The sequence below is a fragment of the Desmodus rotundus genome, chromosome 5 (genome assembly GCF_022682495.2).
Source record: "Desmodus rotundus isolate HL8 chromosome 5, HLdesRot8A.1, whole genome shotgun sequence".
Taxonomy (NCBI): domain Eukaryota; kingdom Metazoa; phylum Chordata; class Mammalia; order Chiroptera; family Phyllostomidae; genus Desmodus; species Desmodus rotundus.
In genome coordinates, this window is record NC_071391.1 from 142,551,506 (window position 1) to 142,571,908 (window position 20,403).

General features: G+C 48.4%; 1 protein-coding gene and 2 pseudogenes across 1 annotated transcript; all 3 read right to left on the bottom strand.

The window, feature by feature from the left end:
• Positions 1-132: 132 nt before the first annotated feature.
• CCT7 (chaperonin containing TCP1 subunit 7) lies at positions 133-19,541 on the bottom strand. The gene is made up of 12 exons (XM_024552699.3): positions 19,386-19,541; positions 13,662-13,815; positions 12,914-13,020; positions 8,756-8,881; positions 7,941-7,993; positions 7,434-7,605; positions 4,301-4,465; positions 3,324-3,512; positions 2,547-2,644; positions 2,036-2,168; positions 1,367-1,573; positions 133-511 (listed from the first exon to the last, which is right to left on the bottom strand). Exons 1-12 carry the CDS (start codon positions 19,389-19,391, stop codon positions 290-292), a joined length of 1,632 nt encoding a protein of 543 aa, XP_024408467.2. The 5' UTR covers positions 19,392-19,541; the 3' UTR covers positions 133-289.
• On the bottom strand, positions 12,237-12,661 carry LOC112297992 (protein dpy-30 homolog pseudogene; annotated as a pseudogene).
• On the bottom strand, positions 16,479-17,072 carry LOC139440895 (large ribosomal subunit protein uL13m pseudogene; annotated as a pseudogene).
• Positions 19,542-20,403: the final 862 nt, after the last annotated feature.

Consider the following 20,403-nt stretch of genomic DNA (forward strand, 5'->3'; position numbering starts at 1 on the left):
CTGACGACAGTCCAAAGGACGGGAGGTCATCTTTCCACCTTTTGGGTGAGTACTTTCAAAACTAAAGTCCTGAGCTGTAGTCAAACACATTTCTGAGTAACACTCCTGTCCCCAAGTAATTTGCCAAGGGAATTCAAAGCCTTAAGGTTTATTTAAATAACCCCCAGTTAGAACAGAATGGGCCAACAATCACTACACCTTCTTTGTAATACCAATTAACCAAGACAAGACAGGGAGCATAAGGGCACCCTGCAGCCAGCCCACCAGCCATTTGTGTGAGGGGTGCCTCTCAGTGGAGGCGGCCACGGCCTCGGCCCCGGCCAGCAGCTGGGGGTGCGTCCACTGTCGAGCGAGGGTTCTTGATGGTTTCATCCACGGACACGATGAGGCACGCAGCTTCAGAGGCTGCAGTCAGGGCATTGATCCGAACCATTGCTGGCTCCCACACGAAGGCCTTGAAGTTGTCAGCAATGTCCTCATTGTTGATGTCTACTCCGTACCACATGCCCCCCTGAAAGATCAGAAGGTAGGAGGCATCACGGAACTGCTTTCAAATTTTTCCCTGCACACTCTCCCTCCAAAAGACGGGGAACATTAGGAACCCTGACTCCCTGAACTTGCCAGCACTTCCCTGAAGAAGATGGCATCAGCTTCCGGCATCAAAACAGGAACCGGGAAGTCCACCTCTTCCCACCCCTGCCCCTGCCCACCACTCCCTTCGAACCTCGGATGTGCGGATCATACAGAGTTGTGGCCCTCTCCTAGGCCAGCTGCTGTTTCGGGGAGGCCTCACCTCAGTCCCACCTGAGGACTGCATCTATCAAACCACGCTTCTCAAGAGCAGCAACCCTTATCTTACTGTATCACCTACTGTTTCCATCAGTCCCCATGAGATGAGAACAGAAAGAGGTAAAGTGATTTGCGCACAGTCCCAACACAAGTCAGAAGCACGGCCGCTCCCTGGGCACTGCTGCTGTGAAGAGTGCCCAGCACTTGAACGAGTATTTGCTAAATAACAAATGAGGGAGTGAAGTTCTCAGAGGTGACACTGGAGGTGGTGGAACCACAGCAGCACCAGTGTGAGCAAGACTCCAGAGTGCTTCACCAGTGTGCGCATCCGGGCCGGGCCACGGGGCTGCTCTGCTTCCTCCCACCGCACTGGGCGGAGTGACCACACTCCTGGGAGTGGGGCTGAAGACCAGGGACCTCCAGTCCTGGCACCGTGGCTCTGTTTCCGCCCTCACAGGCAGCAGTTAGTTGGTACTGACTGTCACTTGTTCCAGCACTGTCACCTGGGTTGAGCACACACTCAGAATCTAGCTCCATCCACCCACAACCCTGGATGCCCCAAAAAGCAAGCACCCACCTGGGCATGCCGAGCCCGCAGCTTGTTGAGGATGTTTGTGGCATCAAAGCCCGCATTGTCACACAGCTGGCGTGGGATAATTTCCAAGGCCTTCGCATATGCTCCAATCAACAACTGCTGTTTCCCAGGAATGGTCCTTGAGTAATCCCGCAGGTACTTGGAGAGCTCCATCTCAATGGCCCCACCGCCAGCCACCACGGAATCATTCTGTAGAGACCAGACCTGTCTCTCAACACAAGTGGTCCCCATGGGCCAAGCTCCAGCCACAGGGAAACCAGACCACTCAGCCAACAGGTCCCCCAGCCCAGGGAGTGGTTCCTCGTGATCTCCCCCACCCCAAGCCCCAGGAAGTCTATACACGGCCCTTGTCTAGCACGTCCCAACTTCAGTGAACTTTGTGGTTTCTGACCACCTTCGAGGAGGCCTGCAGCCTACGGACACTGGCACAGTCCCTGGGGTGGCTGGCTACCTCAGCTCCAGTTTGCTCACAAGAACGCGTCTTGGCCTTAAGGGAGCACGACTTATTTTGAGAGACTGAGGCTGTTCCTCTATGACCTGTGAGGCAAATCAGGGTCTGGATGCCACCCAGAGGACTCACCACACTAACCCAGGGTCTCACTAGCTTGGGAGGGAGAAGAGCTGTCAGGTAGGAAGCCACCAGCCCAGTACCTTGATGGCCCTCCTGACAATCATGATGGCATCATGCAGGGACCGCTCTGTCTCCTCCATAAACTGCTCGGCGCCACCGCGGAGGATGATGGTGCAAGTCTTAGCCTTAGGGCAGCCGGTGAAGAAATTGTACCTACGTCCAGGGTCAAATCATACAGTTCAAGTCCTGCCTGCTGCCAACCTGCTGTGCGCTGACCTCACCAAACCTCCCAACACGCAGCAGCTGCTCCTCTCTGTCCCACTAGGGTTCCCCAATCCCACCCTTCGAGACGTCTTCCTGGCAATGTCTGGAGTTGTACCACTAGGACACAGAAGACTGCAGAGTCACACTTTAGACCCAATGTGAGCCTCCCTGCAAAATACACTATGCCTGAGCTCTTTATGCTCCAAGAGGTAAGACCTCAAAAAAAGAATAGCACATGCTGTGTTCCACACCCACAGGATGGCAGGAAGCCACACTCAGGTAAGCCTCGAAAGCTCAGCCAAGACACAGCCCAGGCCTGCAGCTCACCTCTCGCCTCCAATCTGGGCTTCTTCGAAGACCTGGCAGTGGCCCAGCACGTCTGCTGACAGAGCATTCACACTGGTCTGGATGGAGCCTCCGCAGGCCTGCGGAGCACAACAGGGCAAGATCCCCAAAAGTGAAGGCTCACACCAGGCCAGCAAGCTTCCCGCCACCTAGTGTCAGAGCCAACTCCCATGCTGGACTCTGCCACGGTGCCCCAGAGCCCTGTGCATGGGATGGCCCACTCCCACCCCTGACCTCCAGATGACCCTTACCCCTTCTGAAACAAAACAACTAAGGCACGGGAAGGACAAGCAGGACTAGTTAAAAGGAAATGGGGACCCAGAGGTTTACCCAACACCCCTCCCCCAAACGGGGGTGCTTCCGGCCCAAAAAATGAAGTCAGGATCAGTGCTTTAGACTTAGGCATCTTTGGTGACACACTGCAGAAGGAAGGAAACCTGGCTAGAAGCATCAACACGTGAGTGCATTCAGTTGATGACAGCATTACTGCCAGGTTGCCTCGCACGTCAGATTCCCTGACCTGTTCCGGTTAGACTAACTCTTGTGGCCGAGCACGTGCGCAGTAGGACTGCAGTGCTTTAAGGCAACAAGACGACAGGCCTGGACTCACAACCCAACCTGACAGCACCCTCCTGCCCACCAGAGGTAAATAACCACCCCCCCCACCCAGGGCCACAGAGGCGCATCCTGCCCACCAGAGGTAAATAAGCACCCCCAGGGCCACGGAGGCCAAGAAGCAGCCTGTGCAAGTTGGGTTACCATCATAGTCCTCTTCAGATCCTCCTCCGGCACTCGGCCAGCACAGAACATGTCCCTGTCAGCAAAGTACTGGGTGGCCACATCCCCAATGGGGAGCTTGGATAAGACGACTTTGGCTCCAGAATGATGGATCTTCTCTAACTTGTCATACAGAATGTTCCACTCAGCATCAACAATTGCCTGATAATCCTGAAGAGACAAGGATGAGGATGCTCTGGAGTGGAGGTTAGCATATACGGTGGGATACAGTACATCTCCCATGATAGACGTATGCTAATTTACTTGGGAATTAATAGGGATAAAGAGAATAGCCTCTCCTCAGTCCAAATAAAAAAGGACCCTGTCAGATAACTTAGGAACCACCCAAAACTTTCAAACACAAAAGCAGAAAGTAGCCCCAGGACCAGAAGCTACTTCAGGGCTGGCATTGCCAAAATGTAAGAAACAGTTTAGTCTGGACTGTTCCAGCCTCTCTGAGGCACTCACCCATGCAGTTCCAATGAAAAGACCCCTTTCCCCAAAGGTCACTCTGTGCTGGGGACACACTTCCCAGGAGTAGTTGCTTTTAGCTGGGTGAGACTGCTGCCTGCAGAGCGAGCACTGGTTCTATCAATGATGGGCACACTTCTCCCTGCAGCAGGGGACCCAGGCTAAACGGGAAGGAACCCACATCTGCCCAAACCCGAGGAATCAAAACACTGGACTCTCTGTGTAGCTAGAAAGCCCCGTCTCTGCGGTTACAGGATAATATTTCAGCAGGTCTGCCCCCATCCAAATCTCCTCAAGTCCACGTCCCTCAGAAAGAGCACAGAAAAGAAGTGGCCTCAGTATTTAGATATCAGTATTTACAGTGATAGAGGGATAAAGGGACCTACAGAAGCTTGAAAAACAGAGCTGGACCCAAGACAGCCATAAGACCCAGGCCCCAGCCCAGAGAGCTGTCCGTTTCCACGCCACTGCCAACTGGAGGGGCCTACCTCAACTGTGTGGACTCTGATTTCAGCATTATCTTTCTCAGCTTTCAGCTCGAGCTCAACATTTAAAAGGGCGATCTTTGGGTTACGGTACTTTTTGGGTTGCATTTCAAACCCTGCATAAGAGAAAGTCTTCTTGAACGCAACACCAGCTACCAGCTGGGAGTCCTGTTCAAAAAAAAAGAAAACAAGTTCAGTGGTTCAGTACTGGAATGACAGGAAATCAGACCGGTGGTGTGTTGGACTAATGCACATCCATTCCCGTGAACCTGAAAAAGTTAACTATGTCTTTATTTCACTGTTGTAACAAAATCTTTCCATAATTGTAAAAGCTGGGGAAAATGCGAAACATAGCACAGGCTGTCCTGTGCCTTCTCCTTCAATCCCAAACCCCCAGCCTTCTGCTGCTCACACCTACACGTGCCCCTTTCTCCCCGCACTACATATACGCAGGCACACACACGCATGTCTGCTGCAGCCCTGATGCTTCCTCTTCCCAGCAGATGAAGTCGAAAGATCCCAAGTGTCAGAAATCTCCTGCACAGTTCCCAACCCGTCCCTGTGGCTTCCCACATCTCAATCCCTCAGAACATGGATTTCTGCCTCTTGTTCCACAACCGAGCTTCCTGTGGGTTGGATTTAATAGTAGGGCATAACAAAAAGCATGTTGCACCTGGGACTGACTTCAGCGCTATAAGGAAACTTAGGTAAATCTCAGATCTCTTTCTTACTAAATGACCGAGTCACTACTCCTGCATGTCCTCTGCCAGGGCAAATCTACAATCCTGACCTATAAGACTGTAACCTATCAGTGAACAGATTCTTGCATCATTTAAATCCACAGCTTCCTGAAGAGGGTGAGGCCTGAGCTGAATCAAGATGACTGAGCAAAAATTAGACAGAAAAAAGGAAGAAAGACGTGTGGCCAAGGGGTGGAGGCAGTGTGGTGGAATCAGGGAATGAAAAGGCATTTGCAGTTGCTGAAATGTAAAGCAGAAATTAGGGACCCATTTAGGAGAATCTTCAGGCCCCGGTATGTCCTGGCTCTTATCCCGTGGGCAGTGCCGAACCCCAAAAGGCTTTACACGCAGGTAGTGCATTGGGGAACGTCACCCTGCAACAAGACTAGAGGAAGGGGGCCACTGCCAGGATGACAGTGTTGGGAGTGAGGGAGGGAGACAGATTAAAGGAGGAAATAGTAAACTGCTAGCAACATTGAGACGATGCCTGAAAGGCTGTGAGGAGAGGAGGTTTTCAAGGAGGATCCTAGATTTCTGTTCACACGACTGAGTAAATGGGGTGACACCAACCCCATCAAGGAATACAGAGCGCGCGTGGGGTTTGGGGAGGAGCTAACGGGCTCAGCAGCAGTCAGACACAAAAGCATGAGGCCCAGGGGACAGGTGAGAGCTGAGGATACAGATCAGGAAGTTCAGTGAAATCCTGAGAGTAAGGAAATAGTTACTACCATCACTCACTGAATCCTATCTTCTAAAGATTTTGTTTGTTTTTAGAGAGAGGGGAAGCGAGGGAGAGGGAGAGAGGGAGAGAAACATCGATGTGAGAGAGAAAACATTGGTTGCCTCTCACAGGTGCCCTGACCAGAGACCTGCAACCCAGGTGCACACCCTGACTGGGAATCAAACCGGCGACCTTTCGCTATGTGGGATGACACCCAACCGAGCCAACCCGGTCAGGGCTCTCATTCACTGAATTATGTTAGGTTTTGTTAGTGTTTACATGCATTTAAGGAATGTGGGAAAGTCTCAGGAAAACACAAGTGTGGCTTAAAGCTCCTGGCTTTCTCACAAGGTGAGATTATTAGTGCTGACGTCTAGTTTAGTTTAGTGAGTGCCAATCTAATCTCAAGCGTTTATGGAAGCAGGAGGGCCAAGGGGAAGATAAAACATTGCTAGCAAGGCAGTGGGTAAAGAAAAGGTCAGCAAACCACAATGTAGAGAATGGGCTGCAAAATGAGTGCGGTACTGGGAGCCACAGACGGGAATGGCTCAGCTGACTTCTGGACTCCTCAGGGCTTTATTCCGTAGAAAGGCCCTCAGCTCACTGGCATGTGCCATGGCAGTTAGGAGGAAGAGGAGGGGGATGGGCAGAGCGCAAGCATCACCTGCAAGGGTAAATGTCAAAGGACAAAAAGGGAAGGGCTAGGTTTTAACATGTCAAGCAGGTCTTGCCCTGTTCAAATCACTTCAAGCAGGCAGGCCAGAGACTGGAAAGGGTCCAAAGCAGCATGGAGACACCAACATCAAAGAACGTTTCTGGACAGACACTACTGTGTTGAAAAAGCAGGAGCTACAGTTATGCCGTGCGCTACAGCAGACACTGGCCACATGTTGCTCATTTAAATTTAAATAAGTGCAAATTAAATGTAAAATTTCAGTTCCTCAGTTATACTAACTGCATTTCAAGTGTTCAGTAGTCACACCTGGCCAGTGGCTACCTACTGTACTGGACGGTGCAGGTGTTTAACAGCCTCACCATCACAGAAAGCTTTACAGGGCAGCCCTGAGCTAGGAGCTACACGTGCTGATACGGGTCGGATTCTGAAACACGTTAAGTGGACAAGAGCGAGTTAACACTAAACTATGTATAAGCAAACACTGTGTTTAAGAAAGCAGTATTTACATGTGTTTATAGAAGCACAGATTATTCTGGAAGGACACATAATAGTGGTCGAATCTGGGGCAGGAGTGGTATAGGGGACTTGGATTTTTTCCTTTAGGTCCTTCGATACAATTTGAACTATGTATCATCTATTCGAACTAATTGAATAAAAGGGAGAGTGTGGCTATCTCTATTGGAGAAGAATGGACTAAAAAGTACTGCTCAGAACCATTCACTGAGAGGGTCGCAGAGAATTTATCACAGCTCCTCCCTCCCACATCAACACTGAGATTCTGAAACTCAGCCACTTCAGTCTTCGTTCTGCTAAGAAGTAAATATAGGTCCACAGAGGTTACATAATGTACCTGCAGTCACAGCCAATCGTGGAACCATGGAGAACACAGCCCCAGCCTGACTTCCAGTCCTACACGTGTTCCTTCACCCCTGCAAAGTTGCCCTCCTGAAGGGTGAAAGTGAAAGCAGGAGCCTCCTAGGGAGGCCGTAGCAGGATTACCTCTAGGGCTCCGCCTTGCACCTTCTTGATACCGATCATTTTAAGCTGCAGCAAATCATCGAGCATCACTACCGCATCCACCACCATCTTAGCGAAGAAGGCTTTCTGCTGGGAGATCAGCTTGGAGCTCAGAGCGGTCATGGCACATTTTTCCAGCAGCTTCCTTTGCTCCCTGGGACACAAGAGTGAGACCTGCATCACGCCATGAAGCCCCTCTTGCCTGACTCTACTGCACTGTGGAGGTAGTTTCCGTTCTAGCCCCTATACTTGGCCCTCACCAACTTCTTCTGCCTCTTCGGGGCACGTTACCAGTGACAGACGGTGAGTGCGGTCAGGACACTTTTAACCTACAGTCCTCCGGCCTCTTCTGTGCAGCGTGGGCTGGGGTACAGCCAAGGGTCTAGCAAGAGCCCAAGAGCCCAGGCCCATATCGAGATTACAACATGCTCCTACATCCAATTTGCCCAAAGAAAGCCCAGCTTCTGACAAAGCCCACCACAGACTTACACTTTATCTTCCCTCTTCACAGTCACAGCGATCTCTTTGATCTTGTTAACTGCCTGCCAAGAACAGAAGTTGAGTGAGTCCGTCACGCCACCAACTGGAGAAGTGGATCCCAACCTCCTGCTAGTCCCTAATGTGTTTACTCCCACATCTTCTATTCCACAGCTGGAACAACATCTCTAAGTCTTGTAGCTGCCCAGAAAAATGGAGATCTCTATGGTTTAGAAACTACCATAGTCTGAAATGTACACTAGGTATACGGTTCTAAAGAACCATAAGCATACTTCCAGGATTTAGCTCTGGATATGCAGGTAACACACTAAAATCAGTGAAAACAAGCTATGGCACTAGACTGAGATAAACCTTCTGGCTTATGAAAAACATATATAATAACTTCTAGCCCTTTACATATTAATTAGATGTTATATAACATGACATGCACATATCTTACTTCTTACACGTCTCACTTGAATGTCCCCACACCGAAACAGACAGTAAAGGAAGAACATAAGGTCTAGAGGGACTGACCTGCCCCAGGTCACAGAATGAAGGTCAAAGGTCAATAAAAGCCATGTCTCAAGATGTACTGTGGAGTACTTGATAAAAACAAAAATAGCTCTCACTTACCGAGAGCCTATGATTTATCTACGTGATAGGCCATCAAATAGCTACTGAATTGTAGAACTGAGGCTCCCAGGGAGCAGAATTCAGGAAATGTCCAAGGAACTCTTCCCAGTCTCTCTACACCCCGAAGTATTACCCTAAGAGAGATATGAAGGTGCCCAGGCACACGGCCAAGTTAGCCAGTCCTCACATACCAACTGGGTGGCAGTGCGGAAAGCTCGGATGATGATTTGTGGGTGCAAACCTTCCTCCACATAGGGTTTCACTTGCTTCAAAAACTCTGCAGCCAGCAGGGTCACTGAGGTGGTGCCATCACCGACCTGGAAGAGGAGGAGAGGACATTCATGTTTTTTCATGTTCAGGGATAAATCCCCAAAACCCCATTTTCAGGCAATCTCCCACTGAAACCGGGCACTGCTGAAATGGGCGTGAAGCTGTCACATGGAAGCACAGGTGCTATAACAAACAGAAGGCAGGCGATGGTAGTTAGGCATCCAGCCCATCAAATGGCCCTGAGCTGCAAAATTAATTCCCCAGCCAGGCCCATTCCCAAATAGCATTGAGTTGGACAGTTAAATTTCTTTGGGATATGAAATCACATGTGCAAATTATCAGAGAACGAACTTAGTACGTACAAGGCACTATAATGAGTAAGACAGTCGCAGTCACACTTATAATACAATACTTACATGTCACAAATAACCATGGTAGCAAGGGGCATAATATATTTTTTCTTTTTTTAAAGAGATTTTATTTATTTTTAGAGAGAAGGGAAGGGAGAAAGTAAGAGAGGGAGAGAAACATTGATGTGCAAGAGATACATCGATTGATTGCCTTTCGCACGCCCCCAGCTGGGTACCTGGCCCGCAGCCCAGGCATGTGCCCTGACTGGGTTGAAATGGCAACTTTTTGGTTCGCAGGCCAGCACTCAAACCACGGAGCCACACCAGCCAGGGCAACATAAATATTCTTTAAGGAGTACAAAGTAGTATAGGAGTTTACAAAAAAAATTTTCTTTTTTTTTAAGACTTTATTTATTTACTTTTAGAGAGAGGAGAAGGGAGGGAGAAAGACAGGGAGAGAAACATCACTGTGATGCCCCCAGCTAGGGACCTGGCCTGCAACCCAGGCATGTGCCCCAACAGGGAAGCAAACCAGCCACCTTTCAGTTCGCAGGCCAGTGCTCAATCCACTGAGCCGTACCAGCCAAGGTCAAAAAAAATATTTTCTAGCCAAATTCCTCTAAAACTAATCTCCTAGGACCAGCCAAAGTTCTTTATATGTTAAACACTATTCAGAATAAGCCGATTACTAGTCTGCTAACTGTACACAGGACAATGACGTCTCAGTCCCCTTCAAAGCAGGCACCTTGGGAACTCAGTTTCCCCAGCATCTCTTCCACTGTTCAAAACAGTGCAAAATTCTTTGTTGGAATCGCCATCAGCTGCCCTGTCATATTTTCCTGAATCTCAATGACAGTCTGAAATCTCTCCCTTTCAAAGGTGATACTCATGGTTTTGGAAAAAGCCAGAAGTCGCAGGATGCTAAATCTGTGCTATAGGGGAGCTGAGTCACCTGGGTGATTTAATGTTTCACCAAAAACTCTGCACAAGACATGATGCATGAGTGGGCACCTTGTCGTGATGAAGCTGCAAATCACAAGCTGCCCATAGCTCCAGACGTTTTCATCGTATCGCATCTCTCGACCCACGAAGAATATTGGGGTAGCACTCTTTATTGTTTGGCCTAGAGGGGTTCACTTGTGATGGACAACTCTTTCCCAATCAAAAACCACAGTTACCATGGTCTTGGGGTTGCTGAGAGTTTGCTGTGCCTCCTTTGGGCGTAGAGCACGAGGCAACTTCCATTGGGACAACTGGGCCTTCATTTCTGGATCACAGTCGTAGACGCACCATTCATCTCCGGTTATGACCTTCCTGAGGAAATCCGGTTCATTGGGAATGGTCTGAATCAAGGCATTAGCAACTGTAGCTCAATGTTCCTTCTGCTCTGGTAGCAGAGCTGTGGTATGAATTTCCATGAAATGTTTCATGCCAAGATCCTGTGTCAGAATCTCAGACACAGTAGTTTTTAGAATCCCCAGGTCAGTTTCTCGTTCTCACACTGTCAGCCACTGATCTTCGTTGACTGCAGCCAGTAAATGTTCAACATTCTCTGGTGTTCTGCTCGTGGCAGGCCTTCCAGAACATGGACCACTTTCAACAGATTCTCAACCATCTTGGAAGCATTTGTGACACACTTTTATTTGTGCTGCACTCATTGCATCGTCTCCGAAAGCCTTCTGAATCATCGGAATAGTTTCCACAGAGGAATTTTCAAGCTTAATGCAAAATTTGATGCAGATTCATTGCTCTACTTGCTCAGTCATTTTGAATGTGACGGCCACACAGTACACGTGCTCACTCAACAGTGTCTACTGTCCCCACTGACTAGTACAGTGAAGATGTCATTGTTCACACATGTGCATTCCAGTCCATTGTCCTTGAGGGTCACTATACCCCTGTCACACAAACCGTTCTTGTTATATTAACAATGACTGGACTTTTTCCGGACAGACCTCATATGTCCATTGTGTAATGTAGAGAATTCTCAATGGAGAAAAGGGTTACTGTGACAAAGGGTTTCAGCTGCCAAAGGCCTGGCCAGAAGCTATTATTCACTTGTTGAAAACATTCACAGGTCAAATCCAGACTCTTCTCACTTTAATTTTAGAAAAGTCACACAGTTTTATAGGCTACTGGGTCGTAACAAGCCTTTTCATATAACTTCAGGACATATCTGCAATACTCTAAAACACAAATGTGTCTCTCTCAACACTTATTACCAAAACTCCAACATTAGAAATGGCTTCTGTTAAAATGGTGAATTTTGCTATGTTTATTTCACTACCATTAAAAAAAGGGAAACCAGATAACTTAGGGTTTCCAGCCATTTTTTTGATATTTAACAGTTTATTTTGAAGGTCATTTTAAAAAGAAAGTTAAAGAAAGCCTTGATTGGTGTGGCTCAGTGGGTTGGCATCATCCTGCAAACCAAAAGGTCATTGGTTCGATTCCAGTCAGGGCGCATGCCTGGGCTGTAGACTAGGTCCCCCACTGGGGGCATGTTTTTCTCGCACATCAATGTTTCTCTCCCTCCCTTTGTCTCTCCCTTCCCCCCTCTCTAGAAGTAAGTAAATACTCTGGCTGGTGTGGCTCAGTGGATTGAGTGCCAGCCTGCAAACCAAAGGGTCGCTGGTTCAATTCCTAGTCAGGGCACATGCCTGGGTTGCAGGCCAGGTCCCCAGTGAGGGGGCGCTTGAGAGGCAACCACACAGTGATGTTTCTCTCCCTCTCTCCCTCCTTTCCCCTCTCTCTAAAAATAAGTAAATAAAATCTTTTAAAAAATAAAAATAAGCAAATAAAATCTTTAAGAAAATTTAAAAACAATGTTAAAGACAACCTGAGGAAAAATACTACATATAATACACTCATTAAATAAGTATGGTGCCTAAACCAAAATAAGGAAAACGTTTTCTTCTGCACCTGCAGGAACAAGCTGCTGTCCTGAAGGCTCTTACACTTGCAAGAGGGGACGGAATCATGGCAACAAAAGCTGCCTCTTAAGCACATAAACCTAGAGTAGAAACCAAAATTTCCCGTTCTTCCCAGTAAGTCAGTTTCGATCTTCAAACAGTGCCTTGTTTTGTAAAAGATATGCTAGAAACTCACTGGGATTTGGTGGTCTTTCCTTTGCAAGCACAGCAAGTCCCTGTAATGAGACAGGCACGATTGTCTTATCCAGGTAGGCACAACGTGGCAAAGACTGGAGACCCACTTTCTGTTTTGATTACTTTTCTGCATTATTCTTCTCACTTTCTACTATACTCTCGACATTATCTGTGAGACCACACTCAGAGTGAGGATTTTCTGCAATGTGCATCCGTCCCTCCAGCATCTGCTCTGGCTGTGTGGTGGACCCCGCAAGTCGCAGTGGCCTGGACACCAGTCCACGCCAGCGCTGTGCGTTCCTCAGAGCCCTGCAGCATGCCACCAACCCCCAGCGCAAACCAGTTCCGCCGTAAGTGATCCCAGCCCCATCGTGTAAGGTTAAATTTATCTCCCTAGCAACTCATACGAATGACAACACACGGTCCAAAGATCTCAGCTACAAGCAGTGGAATGGTACAAATTTTAAAAGATTAATTGCTTCTAAATATTTTTACAAGCATGTGTTACTTGTGAAATTATAATTTTAGACATAAAAATCAACAACTTTTAGAGAGGAGCATGAAGGAGCAAGCAGGCATGTGTTTCAACCTCCATTTAAACATGTCTGCATGATTTCCTCACCTCAGCATCTTGGGACTTGGCAATATCCACTAAGGTCTTTGCTGCAGGATGGACGACATCAAGGAGCTTCAGAATTGTGGCTCCATCATTAGAAATTGTGGCTTTTCCTTAAAAGGAATGAACACAAAGTAAAAATTTAAAGACTCTTTCTTAAATTCTCTCTTCCAGTTGGACTGGGAGTCCAGGCACCCTTTACTGGGATGGGGCAGAGGGGATCATGGCAGGAATAAGCTGATCTGTTTAGAGTTCTGTTTACAAAGGGCCACCTAAAACCACAAGCTTCCAAAGATTATGATCCCCTACTCTTCTCTGAGCAGTATTTAGCACACCTCAGGTGGATGTAGATAATATTTTTAAAATGAGAATGAGTAATCATTTAGATATTAACATAATTAATGCCCTAGTATCTCACCCATCAGTTAATACGCTAAAACATAAACGGGAGCTTATTCTTTGTCTTGACAACATGATACAATGGCAGTGACCACAGGCAACGCCAGATGGTTCTACGTCCTGTTTCTAGGCTCTGTCTCTCCACAAATCAACTGCCTCGTGGGCCCGACTTCTCCTATGTATCCCCACAGGGCTCAGCACTCAACACCAAGCATGCAGTGGAGCCACTTCATTGTGAGAAATCCCTCAAAGCTCTGAAAAGCAGTGAGTTTTCTGACGCGAACTTGTGCTGGCCCAGTATTCCCCAGAAGCCTCTTGTCCTGCAACACTGACCTGAAGAACGCTGCAGACTTACCTCGGCCATCCACTATGAGCTTGTCCATGCCACGGGGGCCCAGGGTGGTTCTCACAGCCTCCGCAATCACCTGGCAGGCACTGATGTTACTTACAAGCTGGGGGATGCCTTGCGAACTATCAGTCCCTTCTTTCAACAGGATAACTGGTGTGGGCTAGAAAAGAAAAACCATCTATTACAATGAGACCCAAGGAGGAAGTGTGAGGAAAAATGCTCCATCTCCCCGCTAACAGGAATATCTGGAGGTCTTTTTAAACCACATTCCCCCTCTGTCCACCGGATCCATTCCTTAAACAATCTCTATCTCCAGAGACATTGCCAAGACAACAGCAAACCTTGTACATGTGCTAGAAAATGGTTTGAGAAACAACGATTTTGTTTATAAGAACAAATCAAATAGTAATGTGTTCTCTAGTGCCCAAGTGAATGAGCATAGCCTTTCAACTTCTGACCCCATTCTGTGCTGAAGAATTAGGTCAAGGCACGAGAGGAAGCAGCAGGCCGTGCTCAGCGTTCACCCTCCAGCAAAACATCCACTTGCCTGCATTACAGCTTAATCCTAGAGAAGTAGATGGGGCACTGATGCCAAACCCAAGGTGACAACAGCTTCAGGGGCTCTCCTGGAGATTCCGAGGCAGACAGCTCTGCCAATGATGTTTAGTTGGAGTGTAGGGAAGCAGTCGGGCATAGAAGCAAACAGCACCTTTGTTCTGCCTCACAAAATGACAAGTCTAATTCACACAGCACATTTCCATTTCTCATGCTGGCTCTGTAAAGATTCCTGTGACTCACCTCCAATCAGATACCACAGAAGTTTTTCTCTTCCTACTTTGCAAAGGCCTCCAAAACAAGTCATTATCCCTACGGAAGTTTAATTTGCAGACTTGCTTTAGAAACTTTGGAAGACAGGGATACTTGCTTGAAGGGCCTGCTTTAACACCTTTGCCCCAGTGACTGTTAGCACAGACGGTAATTCCTCAGCAGAGCAAAGCGGAGTCCTTCATCCCCGCATCGAAGCTTGTGCCTTCAGGGATGAGCTCATGAGCCAGACCCAGTCTTCCCAGCGACTCTGACTAATTGTGTGTTTGCATGAAACAATATATTAAGGGTAAATATTGTTTCAAAACTTTCGTTACATATGCGCTATTAGGCTATGATTTAGAATGTATAGCTACTGCCCATGTCCACCCCTGGGGTACTTCAGGTGTCTGAGCAGGAAGGCACAGGAAAGCACAGGGCTGCCTCACTCTAACAGCAAGGAGTCAAGAATTCACACACCACGAAGTCTAGTGACCCATGAGGATGACACCATCACATTAACTGGACAATTCCTTAAAAAGTTCGATTCCTCTGACCAGTGAAGCTGGAGGACAGTGAATAAGCAGAAGGTTGGAATAAGGCTGAGGCGTGCGGAACACAGACCACATACTCACTTTTGGACTCTGTTAAGGAGTCTGCATTTTACTCCTACAAGGGGAAGCCCTGGAAAGACTTGCAGCAGAGGAATGGCATAGTCTGACTTACATTAAAAAAAAAATCACTAGAGCCCTGGCTGGTGTGGCTTGGTTGGTTGGACCATCGTCCCATAACTGAAAGGCTGAGGGTTTGATTCCTGGGTAGGGCACACACCTAAGTTTCAGGCTCGATCCTGGTCCGGGAACACACAATCCCCTGACCAGGCGCGTAGGGAGACAGCCAATAAACGCTCTCTCTCGCATCAGTGTTTCTCTCTCTCCGTTCTGTAAGGCCTCAAGTGAGGAAAAAACAAATTAAATTAAAATTTTAAAAAATCACTAGAAACCAGTTAAGAGGCAAGATATAATGTGTAAATGCATAAAAAAGAGGCTAAAAAGATGCCCAACAAACTCTAGTGAGCGAGAGTGTAAGGAGGGCCTGACACTTGGGAGTTGTATATTTACTGTTTTGTTTCAACTTTTTCCTAATGAGTGTATCACACCTTACTTTTTTTTTTTTTTTTTTTTTTTTTTAAAGACTGCCTATTAGATAACCCCCTAAGTCTGGTACCAGGCATGTGAGAGGGGGAAATTCCTCTTCCTTCCATGGTAGTGTTCCAAGTCTTCTGGTAAAAAATGGCTTCTCTATAGTCTCAGCACTCTGTTGGGACCCTTGCAACTTCTGTAAGGAGAGACATGTCACCTGAAAGGCCCCACATTCTCCCAGTCCCAGCTAAATCATTCCTCATGGCTGCCTCAAGTCTCCTCTGGTCCACGTCTGCCCCAGGTGAAGACCTGGGCTGCAATCGAAAACCAACTTCAGTCTTGAATCCCTTCCTATTGCCTTGAACAGACTGTCTCCCTCCAACAGGCTGAGCCAACACTTTCGTGGACCTTTCCTCCCCTCCACTTCCAAACTGTGCCCCCATCTACAAGAGCCACCTGCCACTTCTACCAGTACTACTTTCTTACCAGTAGGCTGGCAACTCTTCACAGCCCCAATTCCTCCCGGTTTCCTCGACTGCAGCCACCAGGGGCATCGTGAACAGGGGACCGTGTAACTCTAGCTTCCTCTGGTGCACAGCTTTTATACTGCCATCCGTCCGTCCGTCCGTCCTTCTCTCTCTCCCTCCCTCCCTCCTTCCGAGTTGGTGAAGTAAGCAACTTTATTCTTATCACCTTGGATAACATTCAAATTCAATTACACAATCAAGCAGTTCTATAACATAATGTATATTATTGAAATTTCCTTCTGAGGGAAGATCCCTTCCTGACTTTTCTTCACAAACTTTCAGCGCCCACACACGTTTCTTGTCCAATGCAGTGAGTGGCGTTTCACTTGGCCCTGTACGTTAGGAGAAAGTCATCGGGAAGAAGTTTCAAGCCCCTCATTGTGGTTTTCTGCCGTTTCCATTCTCCTACAGCTGGTGATCTTCAGTGGAGACCACACTCTCAGGAAGGCCTCTGTTGCTTCTTGTGCGTGCTCATCTAGGTGTTCGGGCACTTTCTGTGCTTGTGGAAGCTCTTCCACTAAATTCCTGAGAAAATCTTTCGGTATATCCTTATCTTGGAAAAGATGTATCACAGTTCTTCTGTGAAGGTTTTTGCCAGCATGCTGCAAATAACTAGTTTACAATTCCCGCTGGATCCTGCTGGTGGAGCGAGCAGCCGTTACCTGTTTAAATCCACCTGGGTAACCAGCATGCGACCAGCACACTTTTTGTCCCTGCTTCCAGAAAACGCAGTGCGCCTTCCTTGTGTTCCCATGACATGATCAGTGCAGCCACTCCGTTGATGATACACAGGTTTATGTGACCCTTGAAGTTTAATTAATGCCACTCCGGCAATTTTGCCATGATGCTGTGTTTTCCCATCTGTAAGATACCAAACTCGAGCAAAAGTGGCCCACTGCTGGGACACCCAAGAGAAACTTGACATATTTCCTCACTAGCAGTTCGGTCCTCCTTTCTCCAGTATCCAAGGTCAGGCTGCAGCATCACTGGTCCCCTGCCATCCTTTCTTAAAGTATGAGCTTCCCAAAGGTAAGGAATCTAATCATCTCAATTTGTACAGTGCCTAGATTTGGCCACACACGACGCAACATTCAGCAGCTTTTGGTGCTGAAAATCCAACTGTTAAGTATACGTACTAGAAAGTGCTTGATATTAGCAATGAAGGAAGACAGCACTGACTTCTTGACTTATTGTTGGAAAAGCACTGGCAGTATAATGACACCAGATTCACTGAGACTTCTTAAGGATAAAGCAGGAAGGGATGGGAAGCAGCCGACCATACTGTCCCCCAGTTCCCTACGCTTTGCAGGCTCTAGAGAAATGGCAGGCTGGGTACAGATACTGTGAGGAGGGAAAGGCAGCAGACAGAGCTAGACTGAGCTAAGCCAGGTCAGGCAGGACGGGTCCTCTTCTATCAGTTCCCCAGGGGCAGGCACGGCTTTGAAAAGCCCAGCTTCTGCCCCCGAGTTACTGTTGAACCTCATTCATTTTACTCAAGTAGAGAAACAACTGCAGAATCCAAAGGTATAAGGGAAGGCTTGGGAATTTCAGCTTAATGATCTTCCTGTTCATCCTCCTTAAAAACAAGATGTTTCACAAAACCACAACAGGTAGTTATATGCCAAGGCTGATAGTGCTCAATACCAAAAGCAAGGACACACATTCTGTACAAGCTGCACCAAAGCCACAGGGCTGAGGTTTCAGGGCCCCCTTTTACCTCTCTTCCAATCACAGAAGGCTTCCAGGACTAATTCGATAACAGCAATGAGGATCCTTAGTGATAGAAGCCTCACATTCACATACACAGCCAACACAGCAAGGAAACCAGAGCAGGGGTCAGTTCAGGAAAAAACCAAGTGTGGTGAAGGATTTTATCACCAGACAGAACCTTGGTTTTGATTCCTAGTTCTGTGAATACCAACTAAAAATTTCATGGTTGTCTTGGCAGGATGGATTACAGGGAGAAAAGGAAGCAAGCAACAACCTAGAAGACCAGCTAACGTCTGCTGAGTGCTTACTACATGCTGGACACTTTATATGTTTATCAGCTAATTTAATCCCCTCTAACAGATTGAGGGCCAGAAATTTAGCAACATGCTCAAAGTTGCCCTGGCCAGTGTGGCTCAGTTGGTTGGAGCGCTGTCCCATACACCAAAAGGTTGTGGATTTGATCCCTGGCTGGGGAGCCTACGAGAGGCAAGCAGTTGATGTTTCTCTCTTTTGCTCCCTGTTTCTCTCTCTCTAAAGGCAATGGGAGAAAAAAAAAAGTCCTCGGGTGAGGACTAAAAACAAAATAAATAAATAAAAATAACAACACGCTCAAAGTCACACACCTTGGGAGCAGCAGAGCTGAGTTACAAACCTAGGCAGACTCAGCGTTCTCTCGACTGTCCTACTACGCTGCCTCTGCACTGAAGATAAAGATGACTTCAGAGATGGAGGAAAGAGATGCCTTGTGTGGAAGGGGTAGGGCCACAGGGAACCTCCAGGATTCACCAACACCTCTAAGAAAATGAGACCCAGAGGTAGGTGGCCAACTATAAGTCTTGTCTAACGTCAAATCCAGAGGGGCAGACCGGGCCAGGGTTAGAGCTCGGGTCTTCACACCTCCGATGCATCCGCCCTGCCTATTCTCCTGGCTGAGGAGTGCACCCCACCAACGAGCCGGGCATGGTACATTCAGTAGGCACTAGGCATGTGTTTACTTAATGAACGAACAAGTGAATGAATGAAAGTATGAGCACATAGGTGTTTTCCTTTACGCAGCAACAGGCGAATGAGGTACATCAAGAGACCGTAGGTGAGACCTTGCGCTCTACCCATTCTAGGAAACACACTTCTTTACACACCCGCATCTCCCAGGGCAGCCAGGGTTTCCAAGTCTGGCCACCAATTGCTTACGCATGCTAAATCGGCACTGGTTTTAACACAGGTCACGATAGTGGGGGGCTAAAAAACTGGGTCCCTGACGCGGGCCCCCTGCCAGAAGCACCCTGGGACTTGTAGTCCCCAGCCGGCCTGACCAGAGCCTCCCCAAAAAGTCCAACATAGCCCTCGCCAAGGGCCCCTGCTCCATGCTTGGGCCGAGCGAGGCCATGGCGGGCAGTAGCTACCGATGGATAAGGAATCGGAGCGAGGGCACAATCAGTAAGCAGAGAAGGGCCCTACGAGACGGGTCGCGGTCGGTCGGCGCCAGCCACAAGCCAGACAGCAGCAGATAACAGCGGATGGTGAAGGATGGACGAGACGCCACTCACCATCATCTTGGAAGCTGATTCTGCGGCCCGCCACTCCTCTTCTTAGCTCTGCGTCCGGGCCGCCCAGCAACCCCACAATTCCCCGCGCCAAAGAAGTCCCCAGAAGCTTCGAACAGCGTTGGGCCGGGAGAGGAAGGGGGAGGGCCACTTCCGCCACTCTATGGTTCGCTACCAGAGAGTCGGTGTTGGTAGAAGGGCCAGAGACGGAGCCTCGGAGGGCGCCCTAGCAAGAAGTGTTGGTTTTCGAACGGCAGGCAAGTTTTGGTCGTGCCTTTTTCTCACCGAGTATGAAGGATCCTTGCTCGGCCCGCAACACATCCGCTCCACGCCCCCGGACGCCAGACCAAGGAATGAAATAAATACATTTATTGAACGCTGACTGTGGGGCAAGCTTTTGCTAAGCATGCTCTTAACATGAGTGATTTCACTTAATGCTCACAACCCTATCCCGTTGGTACTATCATGTCCATTTTACAGATGAGAAAACTGAGACTGAGAGCTTAGGAAAGGTGCCCAAAGTCTCAGTTGCGCTGTAAGTGGTAGAGAAGCTGGCGTGGGCACCTGGCCCCAATGCCCGCTTTCTGACCCTGTACTGACCAGAGCTCCTCGTGGGTGGAGTGCATCTGACCGTGTCTCCAGCGCCTACCACTGGGACCGCGAAAGCACTGGTGGGACTGGGCAGAGGAAGAGCAGAGCAGGATCGCCAGAGATCACCTGGGCGCTAGGCAAATGCTTTTCCAAGAAGGGGTTGGGGAGGAGAAAAGCGTAGCTGGGAGAAAGCAAATTCATTGTCTTGCGAGGCAGCCACGTGGAGAATCCCGCTGAGACCTCAAGAGTTGAAGAGTAGGACTTTCGCCGATTGAAGCGAGCGCTTCCAAGAGCCCACCTCCAGTTTTCTGTCATCCCTGCCAGCCCACACATTAGCCGCAAGGTCCTCCGAGTCCAATCCAAACTGAGAAATGCAAGGGCGGGGCTGGAGTGGGGGCCGGCTTTTGCTGTTAAGAGTTTAGACCAATCA